The 19,836-nt window shown below is 44.0% G+C and overlaps 1 protein-coding gene across 1 annotated transcript in view; it reads right to left on the bottom strand.

Moving 5' to 3' along the window:
• The window catches only part of PYGM (glycogen phosphorylase, muscle associated), a 982,083-nt gene extending 976,970 nt beyond the window's left edge, over positions 1-5,113 (bottom strand). The window contains exon 1 of the mRNA XM_082270768.1: positions 4,771-5,113. Within this exon, the coding sequence (XP_082126894.1) occupies positions 4,771-5,013 (243 nt within the window). The 5' untranslated portion in view covers positions 5,014-5,113. The remainder of the gene's footprint in view (positions 1-4,770) is intronic.
• Positions 5,114-19,836: the final 14,723 nt, after the last annotated feature.

Here is a 19,836-nt window from a genome sequence, read left to right as displayed (position 1 = left end):
AATTGGCCGCCAGATTGCTTTTACAAGCAGTGGGAGGGGATTCCCCCCCTCCTGCCGCCGCCTTCCGGGGTTTTTCTCGGGCTCTCCTGTTACACCAGTTAACAGCTGGTGATTCAATTATCTAACCATAGAGCTGATTGGAGACTAGAATGGCTCCAATCATCTCTATGGCCTAAGATACCGGAAGCTACGAGCATTTCATGACTTCTGTTTCACCAGAAATAAACAGCGCCATTGGGAAATTGGGAAAGCATTTTTATCACACCAATTTTGGTGTGGTCAGATGTGTTAAGGTCAGAGGAGAGATCTAGAGTCTAAAAGACCCCAATTTTTTTAAAAAAGAGTACCTCTCACTACAGATTGCTATCATAGGGGATATTTAAATTCACTGTGATAACAATAAAAATGATTAAAAACAAAAAAATGAAAGGAAAGGTGTCAAAATAGCATAAAAAAGCAAAAAAAAAAAAAAATCAAGCCCCCCTGTCCCCCCCTGCTTGCGCACAAAGGCGCACACAAGCGTTGGTCTAGTGTCATATGTAAACCGCAATTGCAGCATGCATGTGAGGTATCGCCGCGAACGCAAGGTCGAGGGCAGTAATTCTTGCAGTAGACCTCCTCTGTAAGTCTAAAGTGGAAACCTGTAGAGACTTTTAAAGGCTTTTAAAAATGTACGTAGATTGCTGCCGCTGCACAGGCGTGCGCAATTTTTAAAGCATGTCATGTTTGGTATCTATGTACTCGGCATAAGATCATCTTTTACATTTTTTACCAAACAATTTGGAATTATATAGTGTATTTGTGCATTAAATTTAAAAATAATGTATTTTTTTTGCAGAAATTACGTTTTGAAAATCTGTGCGCAAATACCGTGTGACAAAAAAAATTGCAACATCCACCATTTTGTTCTGTAGGGCCTCTGCTTTAACAAAATATATAATGGTTGGGGGTTCAAAGTAATTTTCTAGTAAAAAAAAAATATTTTTTCATGTAAACAAAAAGTCACAGAAAAGGCTTGGTTTTCAAGTGGTTAGAAGAGTGGATGATGTGTGACTAAGATTGAGCATAAAATGCCAGGACAGTTCAAACACCCCCCAAATGACCCCTTTTTGAAAAGTAGACACCCAAAGCTATTTGCTTAGAGGCATATTGAGTCCATGGAGTATTTTATGTTTTGCCCTAAGTTTCGGGAAGGTGACAATTTGTTTTTTTGTTTTTTTACACAAAGTTGTCACTAAATGATATATTGCTCTCGCATGCCATGGGTATATGTGAAATAACACCCCAAAATATATTTTGCTGCTTCTCCTGAGTACAGGGATACCACATATGTGAGACTTTTTGGGAGCCTAGCTGTGTATGGGACCCAAGAAACCAATCACCACCTTCAGAATTTCAAAGGGCGTACATTTTTCATTGCATTTTCTCACTACCTATCACGGTTTAGGAGGCCCTGAAATGTCAAGATACCACAAACCCCCCCCCCCCCAAATGACCCCATTTTGGAAAGTAGACACCCCAAACTGTTTGCTGAGAGGCATGGTGGTCCATGAAATATTTTATTTTTTGCCACAAGTTTTGGGAAAATTAGATTTTTTTAAACACAAAGTTGTCACTAAAAGATACATTTCTCACACATGACATAGGTATATGTGGAACGACAGCCCAAAATACATTCTGCTGCTTCTCCTGAGTACAGGGATACTGCATTTGTGAGACTTTTTGGGAGCCTAGCTGTGTACGGGACCCCGAAAGCAAATCACCACCTTCAGGTTTTCTAATGGCGTAAATTGTGCATTTCACCTCCGCACTACCTGTCACAGTTTCAGAGGCCCTGAAATTCCAAGATAGCACAAACCCCGCCCTAAATTACCCCATTTTGCAAAGTAGACACTCCAAGCTATTAGCTGAGAGGCATGATGAGTCCATGGAATATTTTATGTTTTGCCACAAGTTTCGGGAAAATTATTATTATTTACTTTTTTTGTTTTTTTACACAAAGATGTCACTAAATGATATATTGCTCACACATGCCATGGGTATATGTGAAATGACACCCCAAAATACATTCTGCTGCTTCTCTTAAGTACAGGGATACCCCATGTGTGAGACTTTTTGGCAGTCTAGCCACATACAGGACCCCGAAAACCAATCACATCCTTCAGGCTTTCTAAGGGCGTAAATTATTGATTTCACTCCTTACTACCTATCACAGTTTTGAAGGCCATGAAATGCCAAGATAGCACAAACCCCCCCCCCCCCCCCCATGACCACATTTTGCAAAGTAGACACTCCAAGCTATTTGCTGAGAGGCATGGTGAGTATTTTACAGCTCTCATTTATTTTGGAAAATGAAAAAAAAAGAAGAAAAAAAAAGGAAAATGCATTTTTTTCCCTCTTTTTTTTAATTTCCAAAATTTTGTGACAAAAAGTGAGATCTGCAAAACACTCAACATGCCTCTCTGCAAATAGCTTAGGGTGTCTACTTTCCGAAAATGGGTCATTTGGGGGGGTTTGTGCTGTCTTGGCATTTCATGGCCTCCGAAACTGTGATAGGTAGTCAGGAATCAACAATTTACGCCATTGGAAAGCCTGAAGGTGGTGATTGGTTTTTGGGGTCCTGTAATCGGCTAGACTGCAAAAAAATCTCACACATGGGGTATCCCCATTCTCAGGAGAAGCAGCAAAATGTAATTTGGGGTGTCATGTCACATATACCCATGGCATGTGTGAGCAATATATCATTTAGTGACAACTTTGCGTAAAAAAAAATAATAATAATAATAATTTTTCCTGAACTTGTGGCAAAATATAAAATATTCCATTGACTCACCATGCCTCTCAGAAAATAGCTTGGAGTGTCTACTTTGCAAAATGGGGTCAGTTGGGGGGTTTTTTGCTATCTTGAAATTTCAAGGCCTCTGAAACTGTGACAGGTAGTGCGGAGGTGAAATGCACAATTTACGCCATTAGAAAACCTGAAGGTGGTGATTGGTTTCCGGGGGCCCGTACACAGCTAGGCTCCCAAAAAGTCTTACACATGTGGTATCCCTGTACTCAGGAGAAGCAGCAGAATGTATTTTGGGCTGTCATTCCACATATACCAATGTCATGTGTGAGAAATGTATCTTTTAGTGACAACTTTGTGTAAAAAAAAATTTCATTTTCTCAAAACTTGTAGCAAAATATAAAATATTCCATGGAATCACCATGCCTCTCAGCAAACAGGTTGGGGTGTCTTCTTTCCAAAATGGGGTCATTTGGGGGGGTTTTGTGGTATCTTGACATTTCAGGGCCTCCTAAACCGTGATAGGTAGTGAGAAAATGCAATGAAAAAGTCATTTTTAGTCATTTTTCAAACACCTGTGACAAATAAATTAAATATTCAATGAGCTCAACAAACATGCTCTCAGGACATTCCTTAGGATGTCTACTTTCCAAAAAGTGGTAATTTGGGGGGGGGGGGGGGTTGTACTGCCCTGCCATTTTAGCACTTCATGAAATGAGATAGGCAGTCAGAAAGTAAAAGCTGCATAAATTCCAGTATTTACACCATAGTTTGTAGACACTATAACTTTTGCGCAAACCAATAAAAATATTCTCATTGAGATTTTTTTTTGTCAAAGACATGTAGCTAAATACATTTTGGCCAAAATATATGACATAAATTGAGTATATTCGATATTTTTTAAAAGACAAAATGTTAGCTCTTTTTTTATTAATATCACAAATACCACCAAAAGAAAGCTCTGTTTGTGGGAAAAAAAGGACGTAAATTTTGTTTGGGTACAGCATTGCATGACCACACAATTATCAGTTAAAATCACGCAGTGCCAAGTTGAAAAAAGGGGCCATGTCTTTGAGCAGCCAAATCCTCCAGGGCCTAAGTGGTTAAGTTTTAAAGGACCCATAGTGAAAAAAGTCAGGATTCACAAATAGGTGAATACTGAATCTAAACAAAGTCACAGACCTTCCTTTTCCACATATACATTCATTTATGTTTTTCTATACATGCCAATGTAAATAGAACTCTGACCTGACCATTCTTTCTTCTTTAATGACTAACATTTTACAACTACTATGAAAAAAATAGCAAATAATTACATCTAATCGATCCTTAACGAATCAAACAAAATGTGCATATTCAGGTATTTTGTTAATTTTTTTTTTCTTTTTTGATTATAAACGTTTATTGAATGTATATTCAAGTACAAAGAAAAAAGAACATTTGTAACATCAAAATAAAAGTACATTGTTAATAGATCTTTTAAAGCAATAGTCCTAAAATAAAAAATAAAGAAGAAAGAAAGAAAAACAGACCAAAACAGTCAGCATATATCGGTTATTGTTCGATGCATAACATTACCAGAAGACAGAACATTATCTAAATTAAGCAAGGGAACTAGAGGATTTTCTGAGAATTGAATAATAATCCAGGCAGCTTCTTTGCCTCAGAAGGAGGTGCCCGTTTAACATAGTTTATGGATTTAACGCGGTGATGTGCTTAGTAATTATGGAGGTGTAAACACTTCAAATGCTTTGAGTGTAGTGGTTAAATAGCCTTGATAAATCAGGCTTTGAAATGTATAAGAGGAAAGACAGCAAATTTTGACAAACCAAATGCTTTACGTCTATAGGACTATAGACAGCAAAAAATGTTTAGTGTACAATACAAAGTAAGAAAGTGTTCCCTGAGAACAGTATGACCACTAGTACCAAAGTATCAGCCCTCTCGATCTTTATGGAATACCTGTTCAAAGTGCAACTTACCTTAGGATCATGTTCATAGTAATGCTGTTGCGTTCTGATCCACCGACCCACTAGGTGATCACGCACTGTGTGGGCTAAAGCAAAGTAGTAGTCTCGAGGGTTAGCTACATTTCGATCTTTCACAAGTGTGAAGTGTAAGTGGCGGTTGAAATTCTTTTTGAGCTCAGAAACATTCTCTGCTCCAGCTAAACCTCGAACACTGATCTGCTTTCGCTTCTCCTGGTCAGTAAGAGGACGGGACATGGTTCTGGCAATAAGGGTTTAAAAGTGGAAGAAGTTAAGGATTGACTGCTGGTGTGAAGCAAAGTGGAGGTAACAAGGTTCTTCTGAGTGACTTTCTGCTTCAGCTCCTCCCGAAAGCACACCCTGCTCCTGCTCCTGCCCCTCCTACAAAACAAAATAGCCTAACGGCAGGGCCAAAGGAGGCAGATTATACAGAAGGTTAAGGGGTGATGGGAGACAGGAGTATTGAGTTCACATGTAATGCTAGCCAAAATGAACTAGCTTCCCAAATTCATTTGAAATGACTAACATGATTCTGTAAAGGTGAAGGTTGAGCTTCTTTATTAGCACTGCAACAAAGCAAAATGCATGGAATGCATAATATTAAATAGAAAACTTTGTTGAACATTGATTTATCATGAATAAAAAAAAAAAAAAAAGTATGTATGTGCCATATCAGTTGGTAGTTATCTTTGGTTTAGTACAGACCAACAGAGAGGTTAGTTCAGATGGTGCAGATCATATTTAGTGTGTCCTTCTGGTGTTTAATTATAGCAGTGACCTTCAGCAAATAGGATCTAAGTTACATATTACAGGCATAGAGCAGGGTGATGGAAATGAACATAACTGTAACTCACAGTTGCCCAGAATATACTGGGACTTGCATTCTAGTTGCATCTTCCCCTTGCAGATGAGTTAATTAAGCACTATTGTTCGTTTTCTGTTAATTCTCCAGAACATATTACTCTTACTTTGGCAATTAAAAGAAAAATGCTGCGTAACAGACAGCATCACTAACTTACTGTATCTCACTTGTGTTGCAGAAATGAAGATGGCTATATTTTCTGTAAGGGAACTAATAGGCCCAAGTTGTTAGGGAAGCACTAAAGCACCTTATTATTCTTGTTAACCTTTTTAATTTTTTTTTTTTTTTCCTATTAAAAAATTCTTGGCCTATCCAATAGCATATTTAAGGTGAGACAGGGTATTGGATGCTGAAAGGAGTCATAATTTCCTTTGGAACTCTAATAATACGTTGTTATCCCTGCTTTCTCTACATGTTCTTGACTTCTTACTACTAGTAGTATTATCATAATACTTCCAGTATTTAAGGTATTTGAATCCTGCTTTTGAGAACCACAAAATCCCTGGATGTCCCATTGATATGAGGAACATATCTTTAAACTAAATTCTGGACATTTTGAAGGTGAAAAAAAGATATAACTATAACACTGCAGGGAGAGGATACTTTTAATGTGACTTCAAGGATGACATTAAAAAAATACAATTTCCTTAAGTTATGCAGCACCCTCTGGTGTGCTAGATTAGGCTGTACATAGGATTTGGTAGAGTAGGGGAATTGTTTGGCTTGACTGGCAGCCAAGTCTGTGTTATATCTGGGTCAGGATGAGTGATTCAGGGAGGCTGGACTCTTCAGGCAGTATCTCTGGTTCCTCCCTCTACTTGCTGGATCTTGGAGAAGTTTCCAGAAGAATGAGAGGGAGGTTAGGAGCTGCCTGGAATATTTAAGGGGGCCCCAGTCAATCCCCAGCAAGTGAGCTGGCAAGGGGGTATGCCCCTCTTTTACACTCTGGGTCAGTCCAGCAGAGGCAGTGGTGTCGGGTTGGAGATGGGGTGCTAAAGGTTTCGTAGGCCCTTGAGGGTGTCCCCTAGTCTGGAGGGTGACCTCCAGCTTGGGGCTCGGGTGCTGGAGGGATTCTCTACAACACATGGAGGAGTCCTGTCCTGGATGCACGGGAGCAAGTGTGAGGAAAGCAGGAGATAGTCAGCACGTCCGGGAGTTCTCCAGGGAGAAGTCAGCCAGAAGGGATGATGAGTGTGCAGTCTGGCAGGGCTTTGGGAAGTAGCCTAGGTGGGCTACTGAAAGAGGCACCTGCAGCCAGGTGGGCAGTGCCTGAAGAGGTGGTGCTGGGAACAGTAACCACTGAGATAGAAGCTGGACAATGACTTTTTCTACACAACCAAAGGGGCCTCTGGTCCCTGCCTGTAAAAGGCTTTTGCTGCATCTGACTGTTGCCTTTTGTCAGATTAACTAACAGTGTGCCAGTTAGAACTGTGATTTTGTCCTGCAAGCAAGTGATGTGCAGGAGGATGCAGAGAAATGTGTAAATAGGCTATAAATAGGAGAGTGTCCCTGAAGAGTTGTTTGAAGTCAAGTGGGCATCTCATAATAATCCCATGCCTCAATAACCCCTAATAAACAAAAAGAAAAAAGGTGTTGGATTGTTTCCTGACTCAAGTGTGCCTGTGGAATTCAGTGCGCCTGGCTGTGCACAGTGAGGGATCCCATTCACCAGTGGCTCCTACGGGGGATGTGCTACAATTATGTTACAATTACATTTACAGATTTCTTATGTTATTTTTTTTCTTTACACATATATTAATGTAATGTATGTAGCGCTGCCCCCTAGGGGACTGCTGGATATTACACTTTAGGGACTCCCCTGGGTTATCACTTTAAGTTCTTGGCTTAGTCAAAGATCAGTCCAGGGGATGTTGTTTTTGTGGTTCTATTGTAATTGGGATGGTAGAAGGGATGAGTGGGATACTCCAACTGTTAACTATTCACAATGCTGAGGACTCTTAACTTGAGAATGCGGCCAGGTCACTGCTTCATCCTGCCACTTGAATAAAGATGAGGTAAGCATTACTAAGGTATTTCTCTTCAGGTTACTCCCCTAGTACCCCCTTTCTCTCTAGGCTAGCTGACACCCGTCCACTGACTGCACTACCCGGAGTGGTCCCCTTCCTGGCAGACCCCTGGGCCGGATCCTCTGTACTCACGATACTGTTTTTCCAGAGTCTCTGTGCCCCAACTCCTCAGTCAGCTTTCCTGGACCTCTGGGTTCAGCCTCACACCACCGGTACACCAGGCCAACTGCCTGTGACCACCATCAACCGCTGCAGAAGAGGAGGCAGCCGCCACCCTCCTTCTGGGACTCTACTTCCCGCCAAAGACCTCTGCCTCATGTGCCCCTGGATTTTTATACTCTGTCCCATAATGCACCAATGTCTGTGCCAACCCACTGGAACAGTACCATAAGCCTGTGTACCATTGGTCAGGTTTCCCACAGCATCCAATGTGCCTTCCCACCAATCCTGCTCCCTGATAAGCAGAATGCACATAGGTTTTGCCTGTTGCTCCTCTCACCTAGCATCTGACTAGGAGAGTGCTACATGTATACAAATTCTTCATGGATGCCGCAGAGTTAGCAGGCTGGTCACGTTAAGGAGAATCTGAGAGAGATGCTCAAAACATGAGAGAGAAACAGACAGAAGTAGGGGTATATGAGAGGGACATGGAGGGGGACTGAGAGACATGCAGGGAGGACAGAGAGACATGAAGGAAGTACTGAGAAAGATGCAGGGAGGTCTGAGAGACATGCAGGGAGGACTGAGAGACATGGGTGGGGGAGGAATGAGAGACATGGGGGCAAGACTAAGAGACATGGGGGAAGGACTGAGAGACATAAGGGGAGGAATGAGAGACATACAGGGGCAAAACTGAGAGACATACATGGAGGACTGAGAGACATACAGGCAGAACTGAGAGAGACACACAGGAGGAACTGAAAGGGACATACAGGGGGGAACTGAAAGACATACAGGGGGAAATGAGAGACATACAGAATGAGGGGGGGGGGGGTTTGGACTGAGAGAGCCATACATGGGTGAACTGCGAGAAATACAGGGAGGGGGGAACTGAAAGACATTCAGGGAGAAATGAGAGGACATACAAGGGGGAACTCAGATAAATACAGGGAGAACTGAGAGACATACAGGGTGAAGGGGGGTACTGAGAGAGCCATACATGCGGGGAACTGAGAGACATATGGGGGGGGGGGGGGACTGAGAGACATACGGGGAAAACTGAGAGACATACAGGGGGAACTGAGAGAGACATACAGGGGGGGGAACTAAAAGACATAGAGGGGAGAACTGAGAGACATACTGGGGGAAAACTGAGAGACATTTATTGACAACTGAGGGACATACAAAGAGAACTTAAAGACATGCAGGGGAAAACGGAGAGACATATAGACATAACTGAGTGACATACAGGGAAACTGAGAGACAAAGGGGGGAAATCTGAGAGACATACAGGGAGAACAGAGACATACAGGGGAAACTGGGAGAGACAAACAGGGGGGAGGAGGGGAACAGAGAGACATACAGAGGGATCTGAGAGAGACAAACAGGGGTAAACTGAGAGACAAATGTAGCACTGCCCCCTTAAGAGCTGCTGGTTTTTGACACTTTTGGATTCCCCTGGGTTACCCGTAGCAACTGCATGCAGAATCTTAACACTTTACTTTCTTGGCTCAGTCGATGAACAGTCTAGGGGTTGTTGTTTTTGTGGTTTTATTTAATGTTGGGATGGGAGAAGGGATGAGTGGAATACTCCAACAATTGAACTATTCACGATGCTGAGGACTTCTGGCTAAGAATGCGGCAAGGCCACAGCTTTATCCTGCCACTAGATGAATCTGAGGTAAATATTCCTTTTAGTAATTATCTTCGGGGCACACACCTAGTACCCCCTTTCTCTCCACCAGCTGACACCCATCCACTAACTACACTACTCCGGAGTGACCCCCTTCCTGGTCAGGCCCTTAGGCAGGATCCTCTGTACTCAAGATACTGCTTTTCAGGTTCTCCAGTGCCTCAACTCCTCTAGTCAGCTCTCCTGGACTTCTGGGTTCAGCTCCACACTTCTGGCTCACCAGGCTTACTGCCTGTGACACCGTACACCATCTGCTGCAGAAGAGGAGGCAGCTGCCACCCTCCTTCTGGGACTCTGCTTCCAGCCAAAGACCTTGAGTACATGCGCCCCTGGCTTTATATACTTCACCCCACTATGCACCAAGACCGCAGTCTGTGCCAACCCTGCCCTGGGGCTGTATCAAAGCCTGTGTCCTCATTGGCCAGGTTTCCTCCACTGTCCAATGTGCCTCCCCATTGGGCACAGTGGGGACACTCCCTCAGATCATATTAATCACACACTGGGCACATTGAGCAGACCTAACTCACAGATCCTGCTCCCTGTTAAGCAGAGAGAATATAGAATTTACCTGTTGCTCCTCTGATAGGCAGACAGAGCCAAAAACTATACTCACTCTCTAGCACCTATCTAGGAGGGTGCTACACTCAACCCCCCCCCCCCCCCCACCAAGCGAGCCATGTCCTCACTGGCTCTGGGACAGCCACCCCCTACAAAAATTATTTCTAAAATTTTCCTAACGGAGTATCCCACAAATCTGGAAAAGGGGGAAAAGGGAAATAACAAATGTACATGGTAATAAATTACATAGAAAAATAGATATTTACAGTATATGCTGTACAAATATTTACAAATGCATTTATACACAAAGGCGCATCAACTTAATGCACCCCCCACTAAACAAAAATCTGTTTGAGCAGGTAAGTCAAATCATCCTGACTAACTACATACAACATTTACATGGCAACTATGGAGGGTCTAGCCAGACCCGGATATCCAGTGAAAACCTGCAAAAAAAAACAAAAGTTAGCATATTATGACATTTCTATCTAAACTGGTGAGACTGTCCTCTCCTCAGAGGCGACTTTCTAACCAAAAGGTCCCTAACTATACATTCTTTTAGCTTCCGGCAGACTTGACTCGGCGTTCAGCTGCTACTTCTGGACAGGTGACAACCAAACCCTATTAAGCTAAATATCTACCTTCCTGGTCACAATTTGTGACTGAAATAGGCACAGTCCCTTAACCGCTTCCATACAGAGCAGTTAGACACCCTTCCTGCCCAGACCAATTTTCAGCTTTCAGCAGTCTCACACTTTGAATGACAATTGCTCAGTCATGCTACACTGTAACCAAACAAAATTTTTATCATTTTTTTCACACAAATAGAGCTTTCTTTTGGTGGTATTTGATCACAACTGGGGTTTTTTTTTTCGTGATATATGCAAAAAAAGAGCAAAAATTTTGAAAAAAAAACACTTTTTTTTAGTTTCAATTATAAAATTTTGCAAAAAATTAATTTTTCTTCATACATTTGGGCCAAAATGTATACTGCTACATGTCTCTGGTAAAATTAACCCAAATTAGTGTATATTATTTAGTCAGTGTGAAAGTTATTGAGTCTAGAAGCTATGGTACCAATTACTGAAAATTGATCACACCAGATGTAATGACTGCCTATCTCCTTTCTTGAGGCCCTGAAATGTCAGGACAGTACAAATACCGCCCAAATGACCCCTTTTTGTAAAGTAGACAGTCCAAGGTATTTAGTAAGAGGCATGGTGGGTTTTTTGAAGTTGTAATTTTTTCCCACAATTTTTTTTTTCTTTTTTTTCCCACAAAGTTGTCAATTTATAAGCTATTTCTAACACATAGCATGTACACAGCAAAAATTACACCCAAAAATACATTCTGCTACTCCTTCCGAGTATGGCGATACCACATGTGTGAGACTTTTACACAGCCTGGCCACAAAAAGAGACTCCACGTCCAAGAAGCACCTTCAGGCGTTCTAGGAGCATAAATACACATAAAACTTTCTTACTACCTATCACACTTTTCAAGGCCCTAGAACACCAATACAATGGAAAAGTCCACAAAATGACCCCATTTTGGAAAGCAAACACTCCAACGTATATTCTATGAGGCATTATGGGTTGTTTGAACGTGTCATTTTTTTCCACAAGTTTTTGGAAAATGTGGGAAACAAATGAAAACCTTTTTTTTTTACACAAAGTTGTCAATTTATAGGATATTTCTAACACATAGCATGTAAATAGCAAAAATGACACCCCAAAATACATTCTGCCACTCCTCCTGAGTATGGCAATACCACATGTGTGAGACTTTTTCACAGCCTAGCCATATAGAGGGGCCTAACATCCAAGGAGCATCATCATGCATCCTAGCCACTTGCCTAGGCCTATTTTTGACATTTGGTGTTTACAAGCTAAAATCAGTTGTTTTGCTAGAAAACTGCTTAGAACCCCCAAACATTATATATTTTTTTTTTTAGCAGAGACCCTAGAGAATAAAATGGAGATTATTGCAATATTTTTTATCACACCGTATTTGCGCAACGGTCTTCCAAACGCAATTTTTTTGGAAAAAATTCACTTTTTTTAATTAAAAAATAAGAAACCAGTAAAGTTAGCCCAATTTCTTTCCATAATGTGAAAGATAATGTTACGCCGAGTAAATAGATACCCAACATGTCATGTTTCAAAATTGCGCACGCTCACGGAATGGCGACAAACTTTGGTACTTAAAAATCCCCATTGGCGACAATTTAAAAATTTCTACAGGTTGCCATCTTTGAGTTACAGAGGAGGTCTAGGGCTCAAATTATTCCCCTTGCTCTAAAGATCGCGGCGATACCTCACATGTGTGGTTTGAACACCGTTTACATATGTGGGCGGGGTTTCTGTATGCGTTCGCTTCTGCGCGCGAGCTCACGGGGACAGGGCGCTTTAATTTTTTTTTTTTTTTTTTACTATTTATTTTATTTATTATTTTTTATTTTTACACCGTTTAAAAAAAAAATTGATCATTTTTATTTCTATTAAAAGGAATGTAAACATTCCTCGTAATAGAAATAGGCACGACAGGACCTCTTTTTTGTGAGATCTGGGGTCAAAAAGTCCTCAGATCTCACAAGTACACTAAAAGATAGAAAAAAAAAAAAAATTATTATATAAAATGAAAAAATGAAAATGAAATGGTCCTCCAAGACCATAGAGTCAAGTGAGGGCAAGCCTGCCCTCACTCGACATCCTGTCTGTGAGGATCTGGGACCGGATCGTTTTCCCCGCTGCCGGCGGGTCCGGTAAGCGGGGAAAAGGACCGGAACGCGGCGGGAGGGGGGGGGGGCGCCTCTTCCGCCATCCCGGAAGGGTGATCCCACGGCGAATCCGCCGCTGGGACCACCCTTATCGGAAAGCCAACCGTCCACCGTTTAAAAAAATACCAGGGTTTTGGCAGCTATCTGCTGCCATAACACCGGTATTTAGGTTTAAACGGAGGACATATATAAACCTTTTTGGACTTGGACATGGTGGCTTTATGAAGGGTGACAGGTACTCGGGTACTTTGTTGGGCAGGTGACAGGTACTCTGGTACTGATGAGCAGGTGGCAGGTACTCGGGTACTCCGATAGGCAGGTGACAGGTACTCGGGTACTCTGATGGGCAGGTGACAGGCAGGTGATAGGTACTGATGAGTAGTACTGATACTGATAGGTGATACTGTACTGATGGGTACTGATGATCAGTACTGATACGTGATAGGTACTGATGAGTACTGATGAGTAGTGATGGGTACTGATGAGCAGGCGGCAAGTACTCGGGTACTTCAGGCATCAGGTACTCTGATGAGCAGGTGGAAGGTACTCGGGTACTCTGATGGGTAGGTGACAGGTACTCTGATGACGGGTACTCCGTTGACAGGTACTCAAAGTACCCGAGTACCTGTCATCAGAGTACCTGTCATCCAAGTACCCGAGTACCCGTCATCAGAGTACCCGAGTACCCGTCATCAGAGTACCCGAGTACCCGTCATCAGAGTATCCGAGTACCCGTCATCAGAGTACCTGCGTACCTGTCATCAGAGTACCCGAGTACCTGTCATCAGAGTACCCGAGTACCTGTCATCAGAGTACCTGTCATCAGAGTACCCGAGTACCCGTCATCAGAGTATCCGAGTACCTGTCATCAGAGTACCCGAGTACCCGTCATCAGAGTACCCGAGTACCTGTCATCAGAGTACCCGAATACCTGTCACCAGCCCATCAGAGTACCCGAGTACCTGTCATCTGAGTACCTGATGGCCTGATGGGCTGGTGACAGGTACTCGGGTACTTTGATGGGCTAGTGACAGGTGCTCTTTATTGGGGGGGGCAATCAGTGTGTTTGGGGAGCACTGTAATTGGTAACTAGCTGTTACCACAATTTCCTCCTCACACAGGATCAGTGTGTGAGGAGGAGAACACGGTGACAGCTAGTTACCATGTTCTCTGTTGACATTTGTGACTGGCTGTGATTGGACACAGCTGGTCACGTGGTAAAGAGCCAATTTCATTGGCTCTTTACCTAGATCGGGGATCGACTCTGTCCGACGGACGAGCCTCGTCTCCGATCGCTGCTCTGCGCGCCCCCGGGGGCGCGCATTGCAGACAGAACGAGCGGCTCGTGCTGGAGCCGCTCATGTGATCGGCTGTGATTGACACAGCCGATCACATGGTAAACAGCCAATTTCTATTGGCTGTTTACCTTGATCAGGGATGGGCTATGTCCGAGGGACGAGCCTCACCCCCGATCGCCGCGCTGCGCGCCCCCGGTGGCGCGCAGTAGAGGGGAGATCCGGGCGACGTCATATGACGGCGGCCCGGATCCTTACAACCACTTTGCCAATGTCATATTACATGACTCGGTATGGAAGTGGTTAAGCACCTGTAGGGGGTCAGCCCCTTGAATGACTAACTCCATTACACTGTAGTTCTATTGAGAAATTCCCACAGACTGTCATGCATCTTTCAGCCACAAGATGTCACTGTTGTTGCTTTAGGTGAAGGGAGGAAGCAGGAAGTTCCAGGAAGGGTGTGGTGTTCGGGTCTCTATGGCTGTGCTGAGCTGAGAAAAGGGTCTGCATGCTGTGGCCTTGAGAGGGATATAGACTGTATAATCCTGGGACAGAGCAACAGGATCTTGCCAGAGGAGATAGAACTGAACTGTGGTACTATGGACAGCAGCTGAGAACCCGAGGAAGAGAGGAGAGAACATCCCAGAGCACCTCAAGCAAATTACAGAGCAAGGGGCCAGACTGCAGTGACCTCCAAGTGACAGAACAAGATAAACTACTTGCAAAGAAACCCAGACCAGTGCATAAGAGACTGCAGCTAAAGACAGCAAGGGACAGATCCAGAGACCTGACTACATCCACCATCACAGAGACTGAGATAAAGCAGCTGTACCTACAGAACTGTGAGTGTGCACCGGTGCTAAACTGTGGCAGAGCATAGAGCAGGTTTCTGTAGACAGAGCGTTGCAGCAACGTGTCCCGGTTAGCGGGAATCAGATAGGATCATATAACAGAGTAGCCTGTATTTCTGTGTGTGCGTTGGCGGGAGCGCCATTTTAAGTATCACGTTGCAGTTAACTTTGCTGTAAACCTATGTAATCTGTTATTACTGTTAACATCATTCTCCGGCCATTATACTCTGTTGGTTAATAAAGCCGGTATCTGCTTCAGCCTCTCTGTCTGCTGTACCGTACTTGAATTCTGCATTGCGGTCCCCTACTCCTCTGACCGCTACAAGTGGCGCTGCGAGCAGGGTACGGTTACAGAGATAGAGGCGGCTGAAGGAAACGTGCATGATGCTAATATGAGTACCTCAGGCAATGGTGGAACCCCTAAAAAGGTAAGTGCTATACAGCACCCCCCTCCTGCGCTCGGAACCTGGTCCTCAGGCTGCCTCAATCCCGGAACTCGTGCTGGTATTTGGCATCCATTGTGGCTAGGCTTTGCTGCCCCTTACGACCAGGGCGGTCGACCAAACACTGAAAATACAAAGCAAAGAAAAGGGCGCACCAGCCTAGCGCATTATCCTCAGCGAGTTTATTATATAAAAATTAAAATCAGCTACTCACAAACAATCGTGAAATTCAGGCACATCAATTCCATAAATCTGCCTCATAACAGAGGACCAACGTCTTTACTGGAAGCAGAGGGTTGACGCGTTTCGAGGCCGTGCCTCTTCCTCAGAGCCTGGAGGCCATGGTCAAGTCCGTAGTTTAAATATGGTATGGAAGACCAGGCCTCCACATGGCCCTTGGGGATGTGGGAGGAGATATCGCCCAAGTGGGCGTGGCTACACAGCTGATTGCCCAAAACTATTGCAGATCACAATTACAATTACAATTTCAATTGGCTAGCCCTAAGCGACCATTCACTCCACTGGTGAGCTGACCAATCCATTAAAACTTCCCAACTCATCGTAGACTCTACTTCAAAAATCATACATGCCAAATAATACATTTAAGCTAGTGTGGTAAGACAGACCTGTGCATGTCTCGGTCCAAACTAAACAGGACATCACATCCTCCTCATGCAGTGATATAGGGACAATCCAGCGCATAGTAGTAGTCAGGCTATTGCTTATGCACATCCAAAGAACTGTGCATACACACACTCTTTGTAGGTGGAACCCCTGCAAGGGCCCTCCCTATGGGCATGCTGTTTAACATGCTGCCAAAATTTGATGGCAAAGACAACATGTCACTGTCAGACTGGGTGACAAGATTACAGAGCGCTGCAAGAATTTACAATGTCAGCCCAGAGTTACAGGTAGAAATTGCTTTGGCTGCCCTGGAGGGTGAGGCCCGAAAGAATGTGTTTCTACAATCAGAAGCCACACGCAGCACCTTGCAAGAGATTGTGCGATTTCTGGAAGAAATATACGGTGAAACAGCTAGTGCGGGCCACCTCCGGGCGAAATTCTTCTACCGGGTTCAGCAAGAAAATGAAGGGGTCTCACAATATGCGATGGCTCTACAAGAAGTATTGGCTGAGGTACAGAAAAAGGAGGCAGACGGAGTATCTGGCATGGGATCTGCCGACCGAATATTGCGGGAACAGTTTATTCTGGGACTCTTCAGCTCTCCCCTGAGACAGGTTCTGCGGGAGCGAGTCAGGGTGGACCCTACTCTGAACTTTCGGCAAATATTGGCGGAGGCTGTGGCACGCAGTAATGAAGAAAGTTATGCCTCCGGAGTGATACGGACCCAGACCGCCACACCCTTTGGGGTTGTGGGGAAGGAAGAGGTCCTAGTTAAAGTGGTACAAGACCTGCAAAGCTCCCTGAGTGCTATGCACGAAAAATTTACACAAATGGAAAGACGAATGGAGTCGAGCTATTCCCCTGGGGCTGCCTATCCGGCCCAACAACCGCCCTATCAGATTGCCCCACTGGTTCCTACACCACAGCATCCTTACCCGAGTTCACCGTCACACCAAGTTCCTCAATATCTTCCAACAAGGCCAGCCAGGGCGCCTCCCACACGCAGGCGGAGAGACTATCGTCCAGGAACACAGTGCTGGCGGTGCGGAGAAGAAGGACACTTCGCCAGAGAGTGTCAGAGTGATCTATCTAGACGCTCAGAGCCGGCGTTAAACTACCGGCCCCCGCAGTAGTGGGGCGTACTGCGGGGAAGGTGGAGAGTCAAGACACTCAGCACAGCTCTGAACACCTGGTCGCAGGGTGCCCCATCATACAAGCTGAATTTGAAGGAATCCCAGTCAACTGCTTAGTAGATACCGGATCACAGGTGACGACCATGCCTGAGTCATACTTCAATCGTTACTTCCAAGCTCGCCAGAACGAGAGACATTGGTCCGAGTTACAGCTGCGAACCATCAGCAAATTCCGGTCACGGGAGTCGTGTGGATGAACGTACGGCTGTGTGGACAGGAAGTGGGAAGAAAAGGCATTCTGCTGGTCCCCGAGACGTTCAAGGAGGATGTACCGGTGATAATGGGCATGAATATTCTACGAGAGTTGGATCAGATCATGTTCACTAAACGGGGACCTGGCTATTGGAAGCAAGCCACCCCACACAAACCCACGCAAAAAGCTTTCCAACGGTTACATACATAGTTACATAGTAGGTGAGGTTGAATAAAGACAATAGTCCATCCAGTTCAACCTGTGTAGGTGTGTGTGACTGTAATCATCTAACATAGCCCTTAATCTCCTGATCCTTGAGATGTAAGTCTAAGAGTCTTTTGAAAGTCACCATACTACCCGCAGAAACCACCTCTTGTGGTAGACAATTCCACAATCTTGTAGCCCTAACAGTAAAGAACCCTCCTCGTTGCCTGAGGTTAAAACGCTTCTCCTCTAATCGCATTGTATGTCCTCGAGTCCTCATGCAATTCCTTCGAATGAACAGCTTTTTTTCTAAGCTGAGATCCCCATTAAGATATTTATAAATTGCTATCATGTCCCCTCTCAGACGTCTCTTCTCCAGGGAAACTAAATCGAGCGATTGCAGCCGCTCTTCATAGTTAAGGTCCTCCAACCCCCTAATCAGTTTAGTTGCCCTTCTCTGGACTTTCTCCAGCTCCAACACATCCCTCCTGAGGACTGGCGACTAGAACTCGACAGAATACTCCAGATGCGGTCGGACCAGAGTTTTATAAAGTGGAAGGATTATAGTCTTATCTCTGGAATACATCCCTTTCTTTATGCATGCTAATATTCTGTTGGCTTTGGAAGCTGCCGCTTGACATTGCATGCTGTTGCCTAATCTATCATCAACCAAGACTCCCAGATCTTTCTCCATTTTTGATTCCCCCAAGGGTTCCCCTCCTAACGTGTATTGTGTTTTTATGTTTTTAGTCCCCAAGTGCAAAACCTTACACTTCTCCAAGTTAAACCTCATTTGCCATGTCGTTGCCCACTCCGTAATTTTGTCCAGGTCATTCTGTAGGATATCTGCTTCATGCTGTGCAGTTATTACCCTGGCCAATTTTGTGTCATCTGCAAAAACTGATAACGAACTACTGATCCCCTCCTCAATGCTGTTTATGAATAAATTGAACAAGGTTGGTCCCAGGACTGAGCCCTGGGGGACCCCGCTTACTACCTCAGACCAGTCTGAGTATGCGCTGTTTATTACCACCCTTTAGACACAGCCTTTTAGCCAGTTCCGTATCCAAGAGCAAACCCTGCTGTCGATACCTGCAGACCTTATTTTATAAATTAAGCGCTTGTGGGGAACTGTATCAAACGCCTTAGCGAAATCCAAGTACACCACATCCACTGGTCTTCCCCTATCTAGCTCACAGCTCACCTCCTCGTAGAATGCTAAGAGATTGGTTTGACAAGAACGCCCATTTGTAAACCCGTGCTGGTTACTACTGATGATGTTGTTGTCTTTAGCTTATTCTACGATATAGTCCCTTATCATCCCCTCCAAAAGTTTACATATTATTGATGTCAAGCTGACAGGCCTATAATTTCCCGGGATATGCCTCTGGCCCTTTTTGAATATCGGAATCACGTTAGCCTTCCTCCAATCCCCTGGTACATCTCCTGTCCTAATACTGTCTGCAAAGATCAGGAACAGTGGTCTAGATATAACCTTACTGAGTTCCTTGAGCACTCTCGGATGTACGCCATCCGGGCCTGGTGATTTGTTTGTGTTCAGTTTATCCAGCCTTTCCCTGATTTCACCCTCTGTTAGCCATAGTGGCAAGTCCTGTGTATTACTACTAACCATACAGTCATGGTCAGTGTACCCCTCCTTTTCCTGCGTAAAGACTGACGAGAAAAAAGCATTCAGCACGGTTGCTTTTTCAGTGTCCTCTGTAACCATCCTCCCATCATCGTTAATTATGTGTGCAATATGCTCTGCCCTAGTTTTTTTGCTGTTGATATATTTAAAGAATTTCTTTGGGTTTTTTTTACTATCCTCTGCTATTTGTCTCTCAAAGTTGATTTTAGCCATCTTGATTTCTTGTTTACTTTTCTTATTTGCCTCCTTGTATTGCTGGAAGGCCGATACTGTGCCCTCTGATTTATATTTCTTGAAGGCCAATTTTTTTCCCCTAATACGTTTTTTAACGCTACGGTTTAACCAGCTAGGTTTGGCTTTGTCTCTTCTAAATTTATTTCCCATAGGAATGCACTGCAAGATGCTTTTGCTTAATATGTTCCTAAAGCATTCCCATTTTTCCTCTGTGGTCAGGGATCCCAGGGTTTGGTCCCAGTTTACCCTTTCCATCATTGAGTACAATTTTGGAAAGTTTGCCCGTCTGAAGTTTAG

This window comes from Pelophylax lessonae, assembly GCF_965119305.1.
Source record: "Pelophylax lessonae genome assembly, chromosome: 10".
NCBI lineage: Eukaryota > Metazoa > Chordata > Amphibia > Anura > Ranidae > Pelophylax > Pelophylax lessonae.
This window is presented reverse-complemented; position numbering and strand designations above follow the sequence as displayed.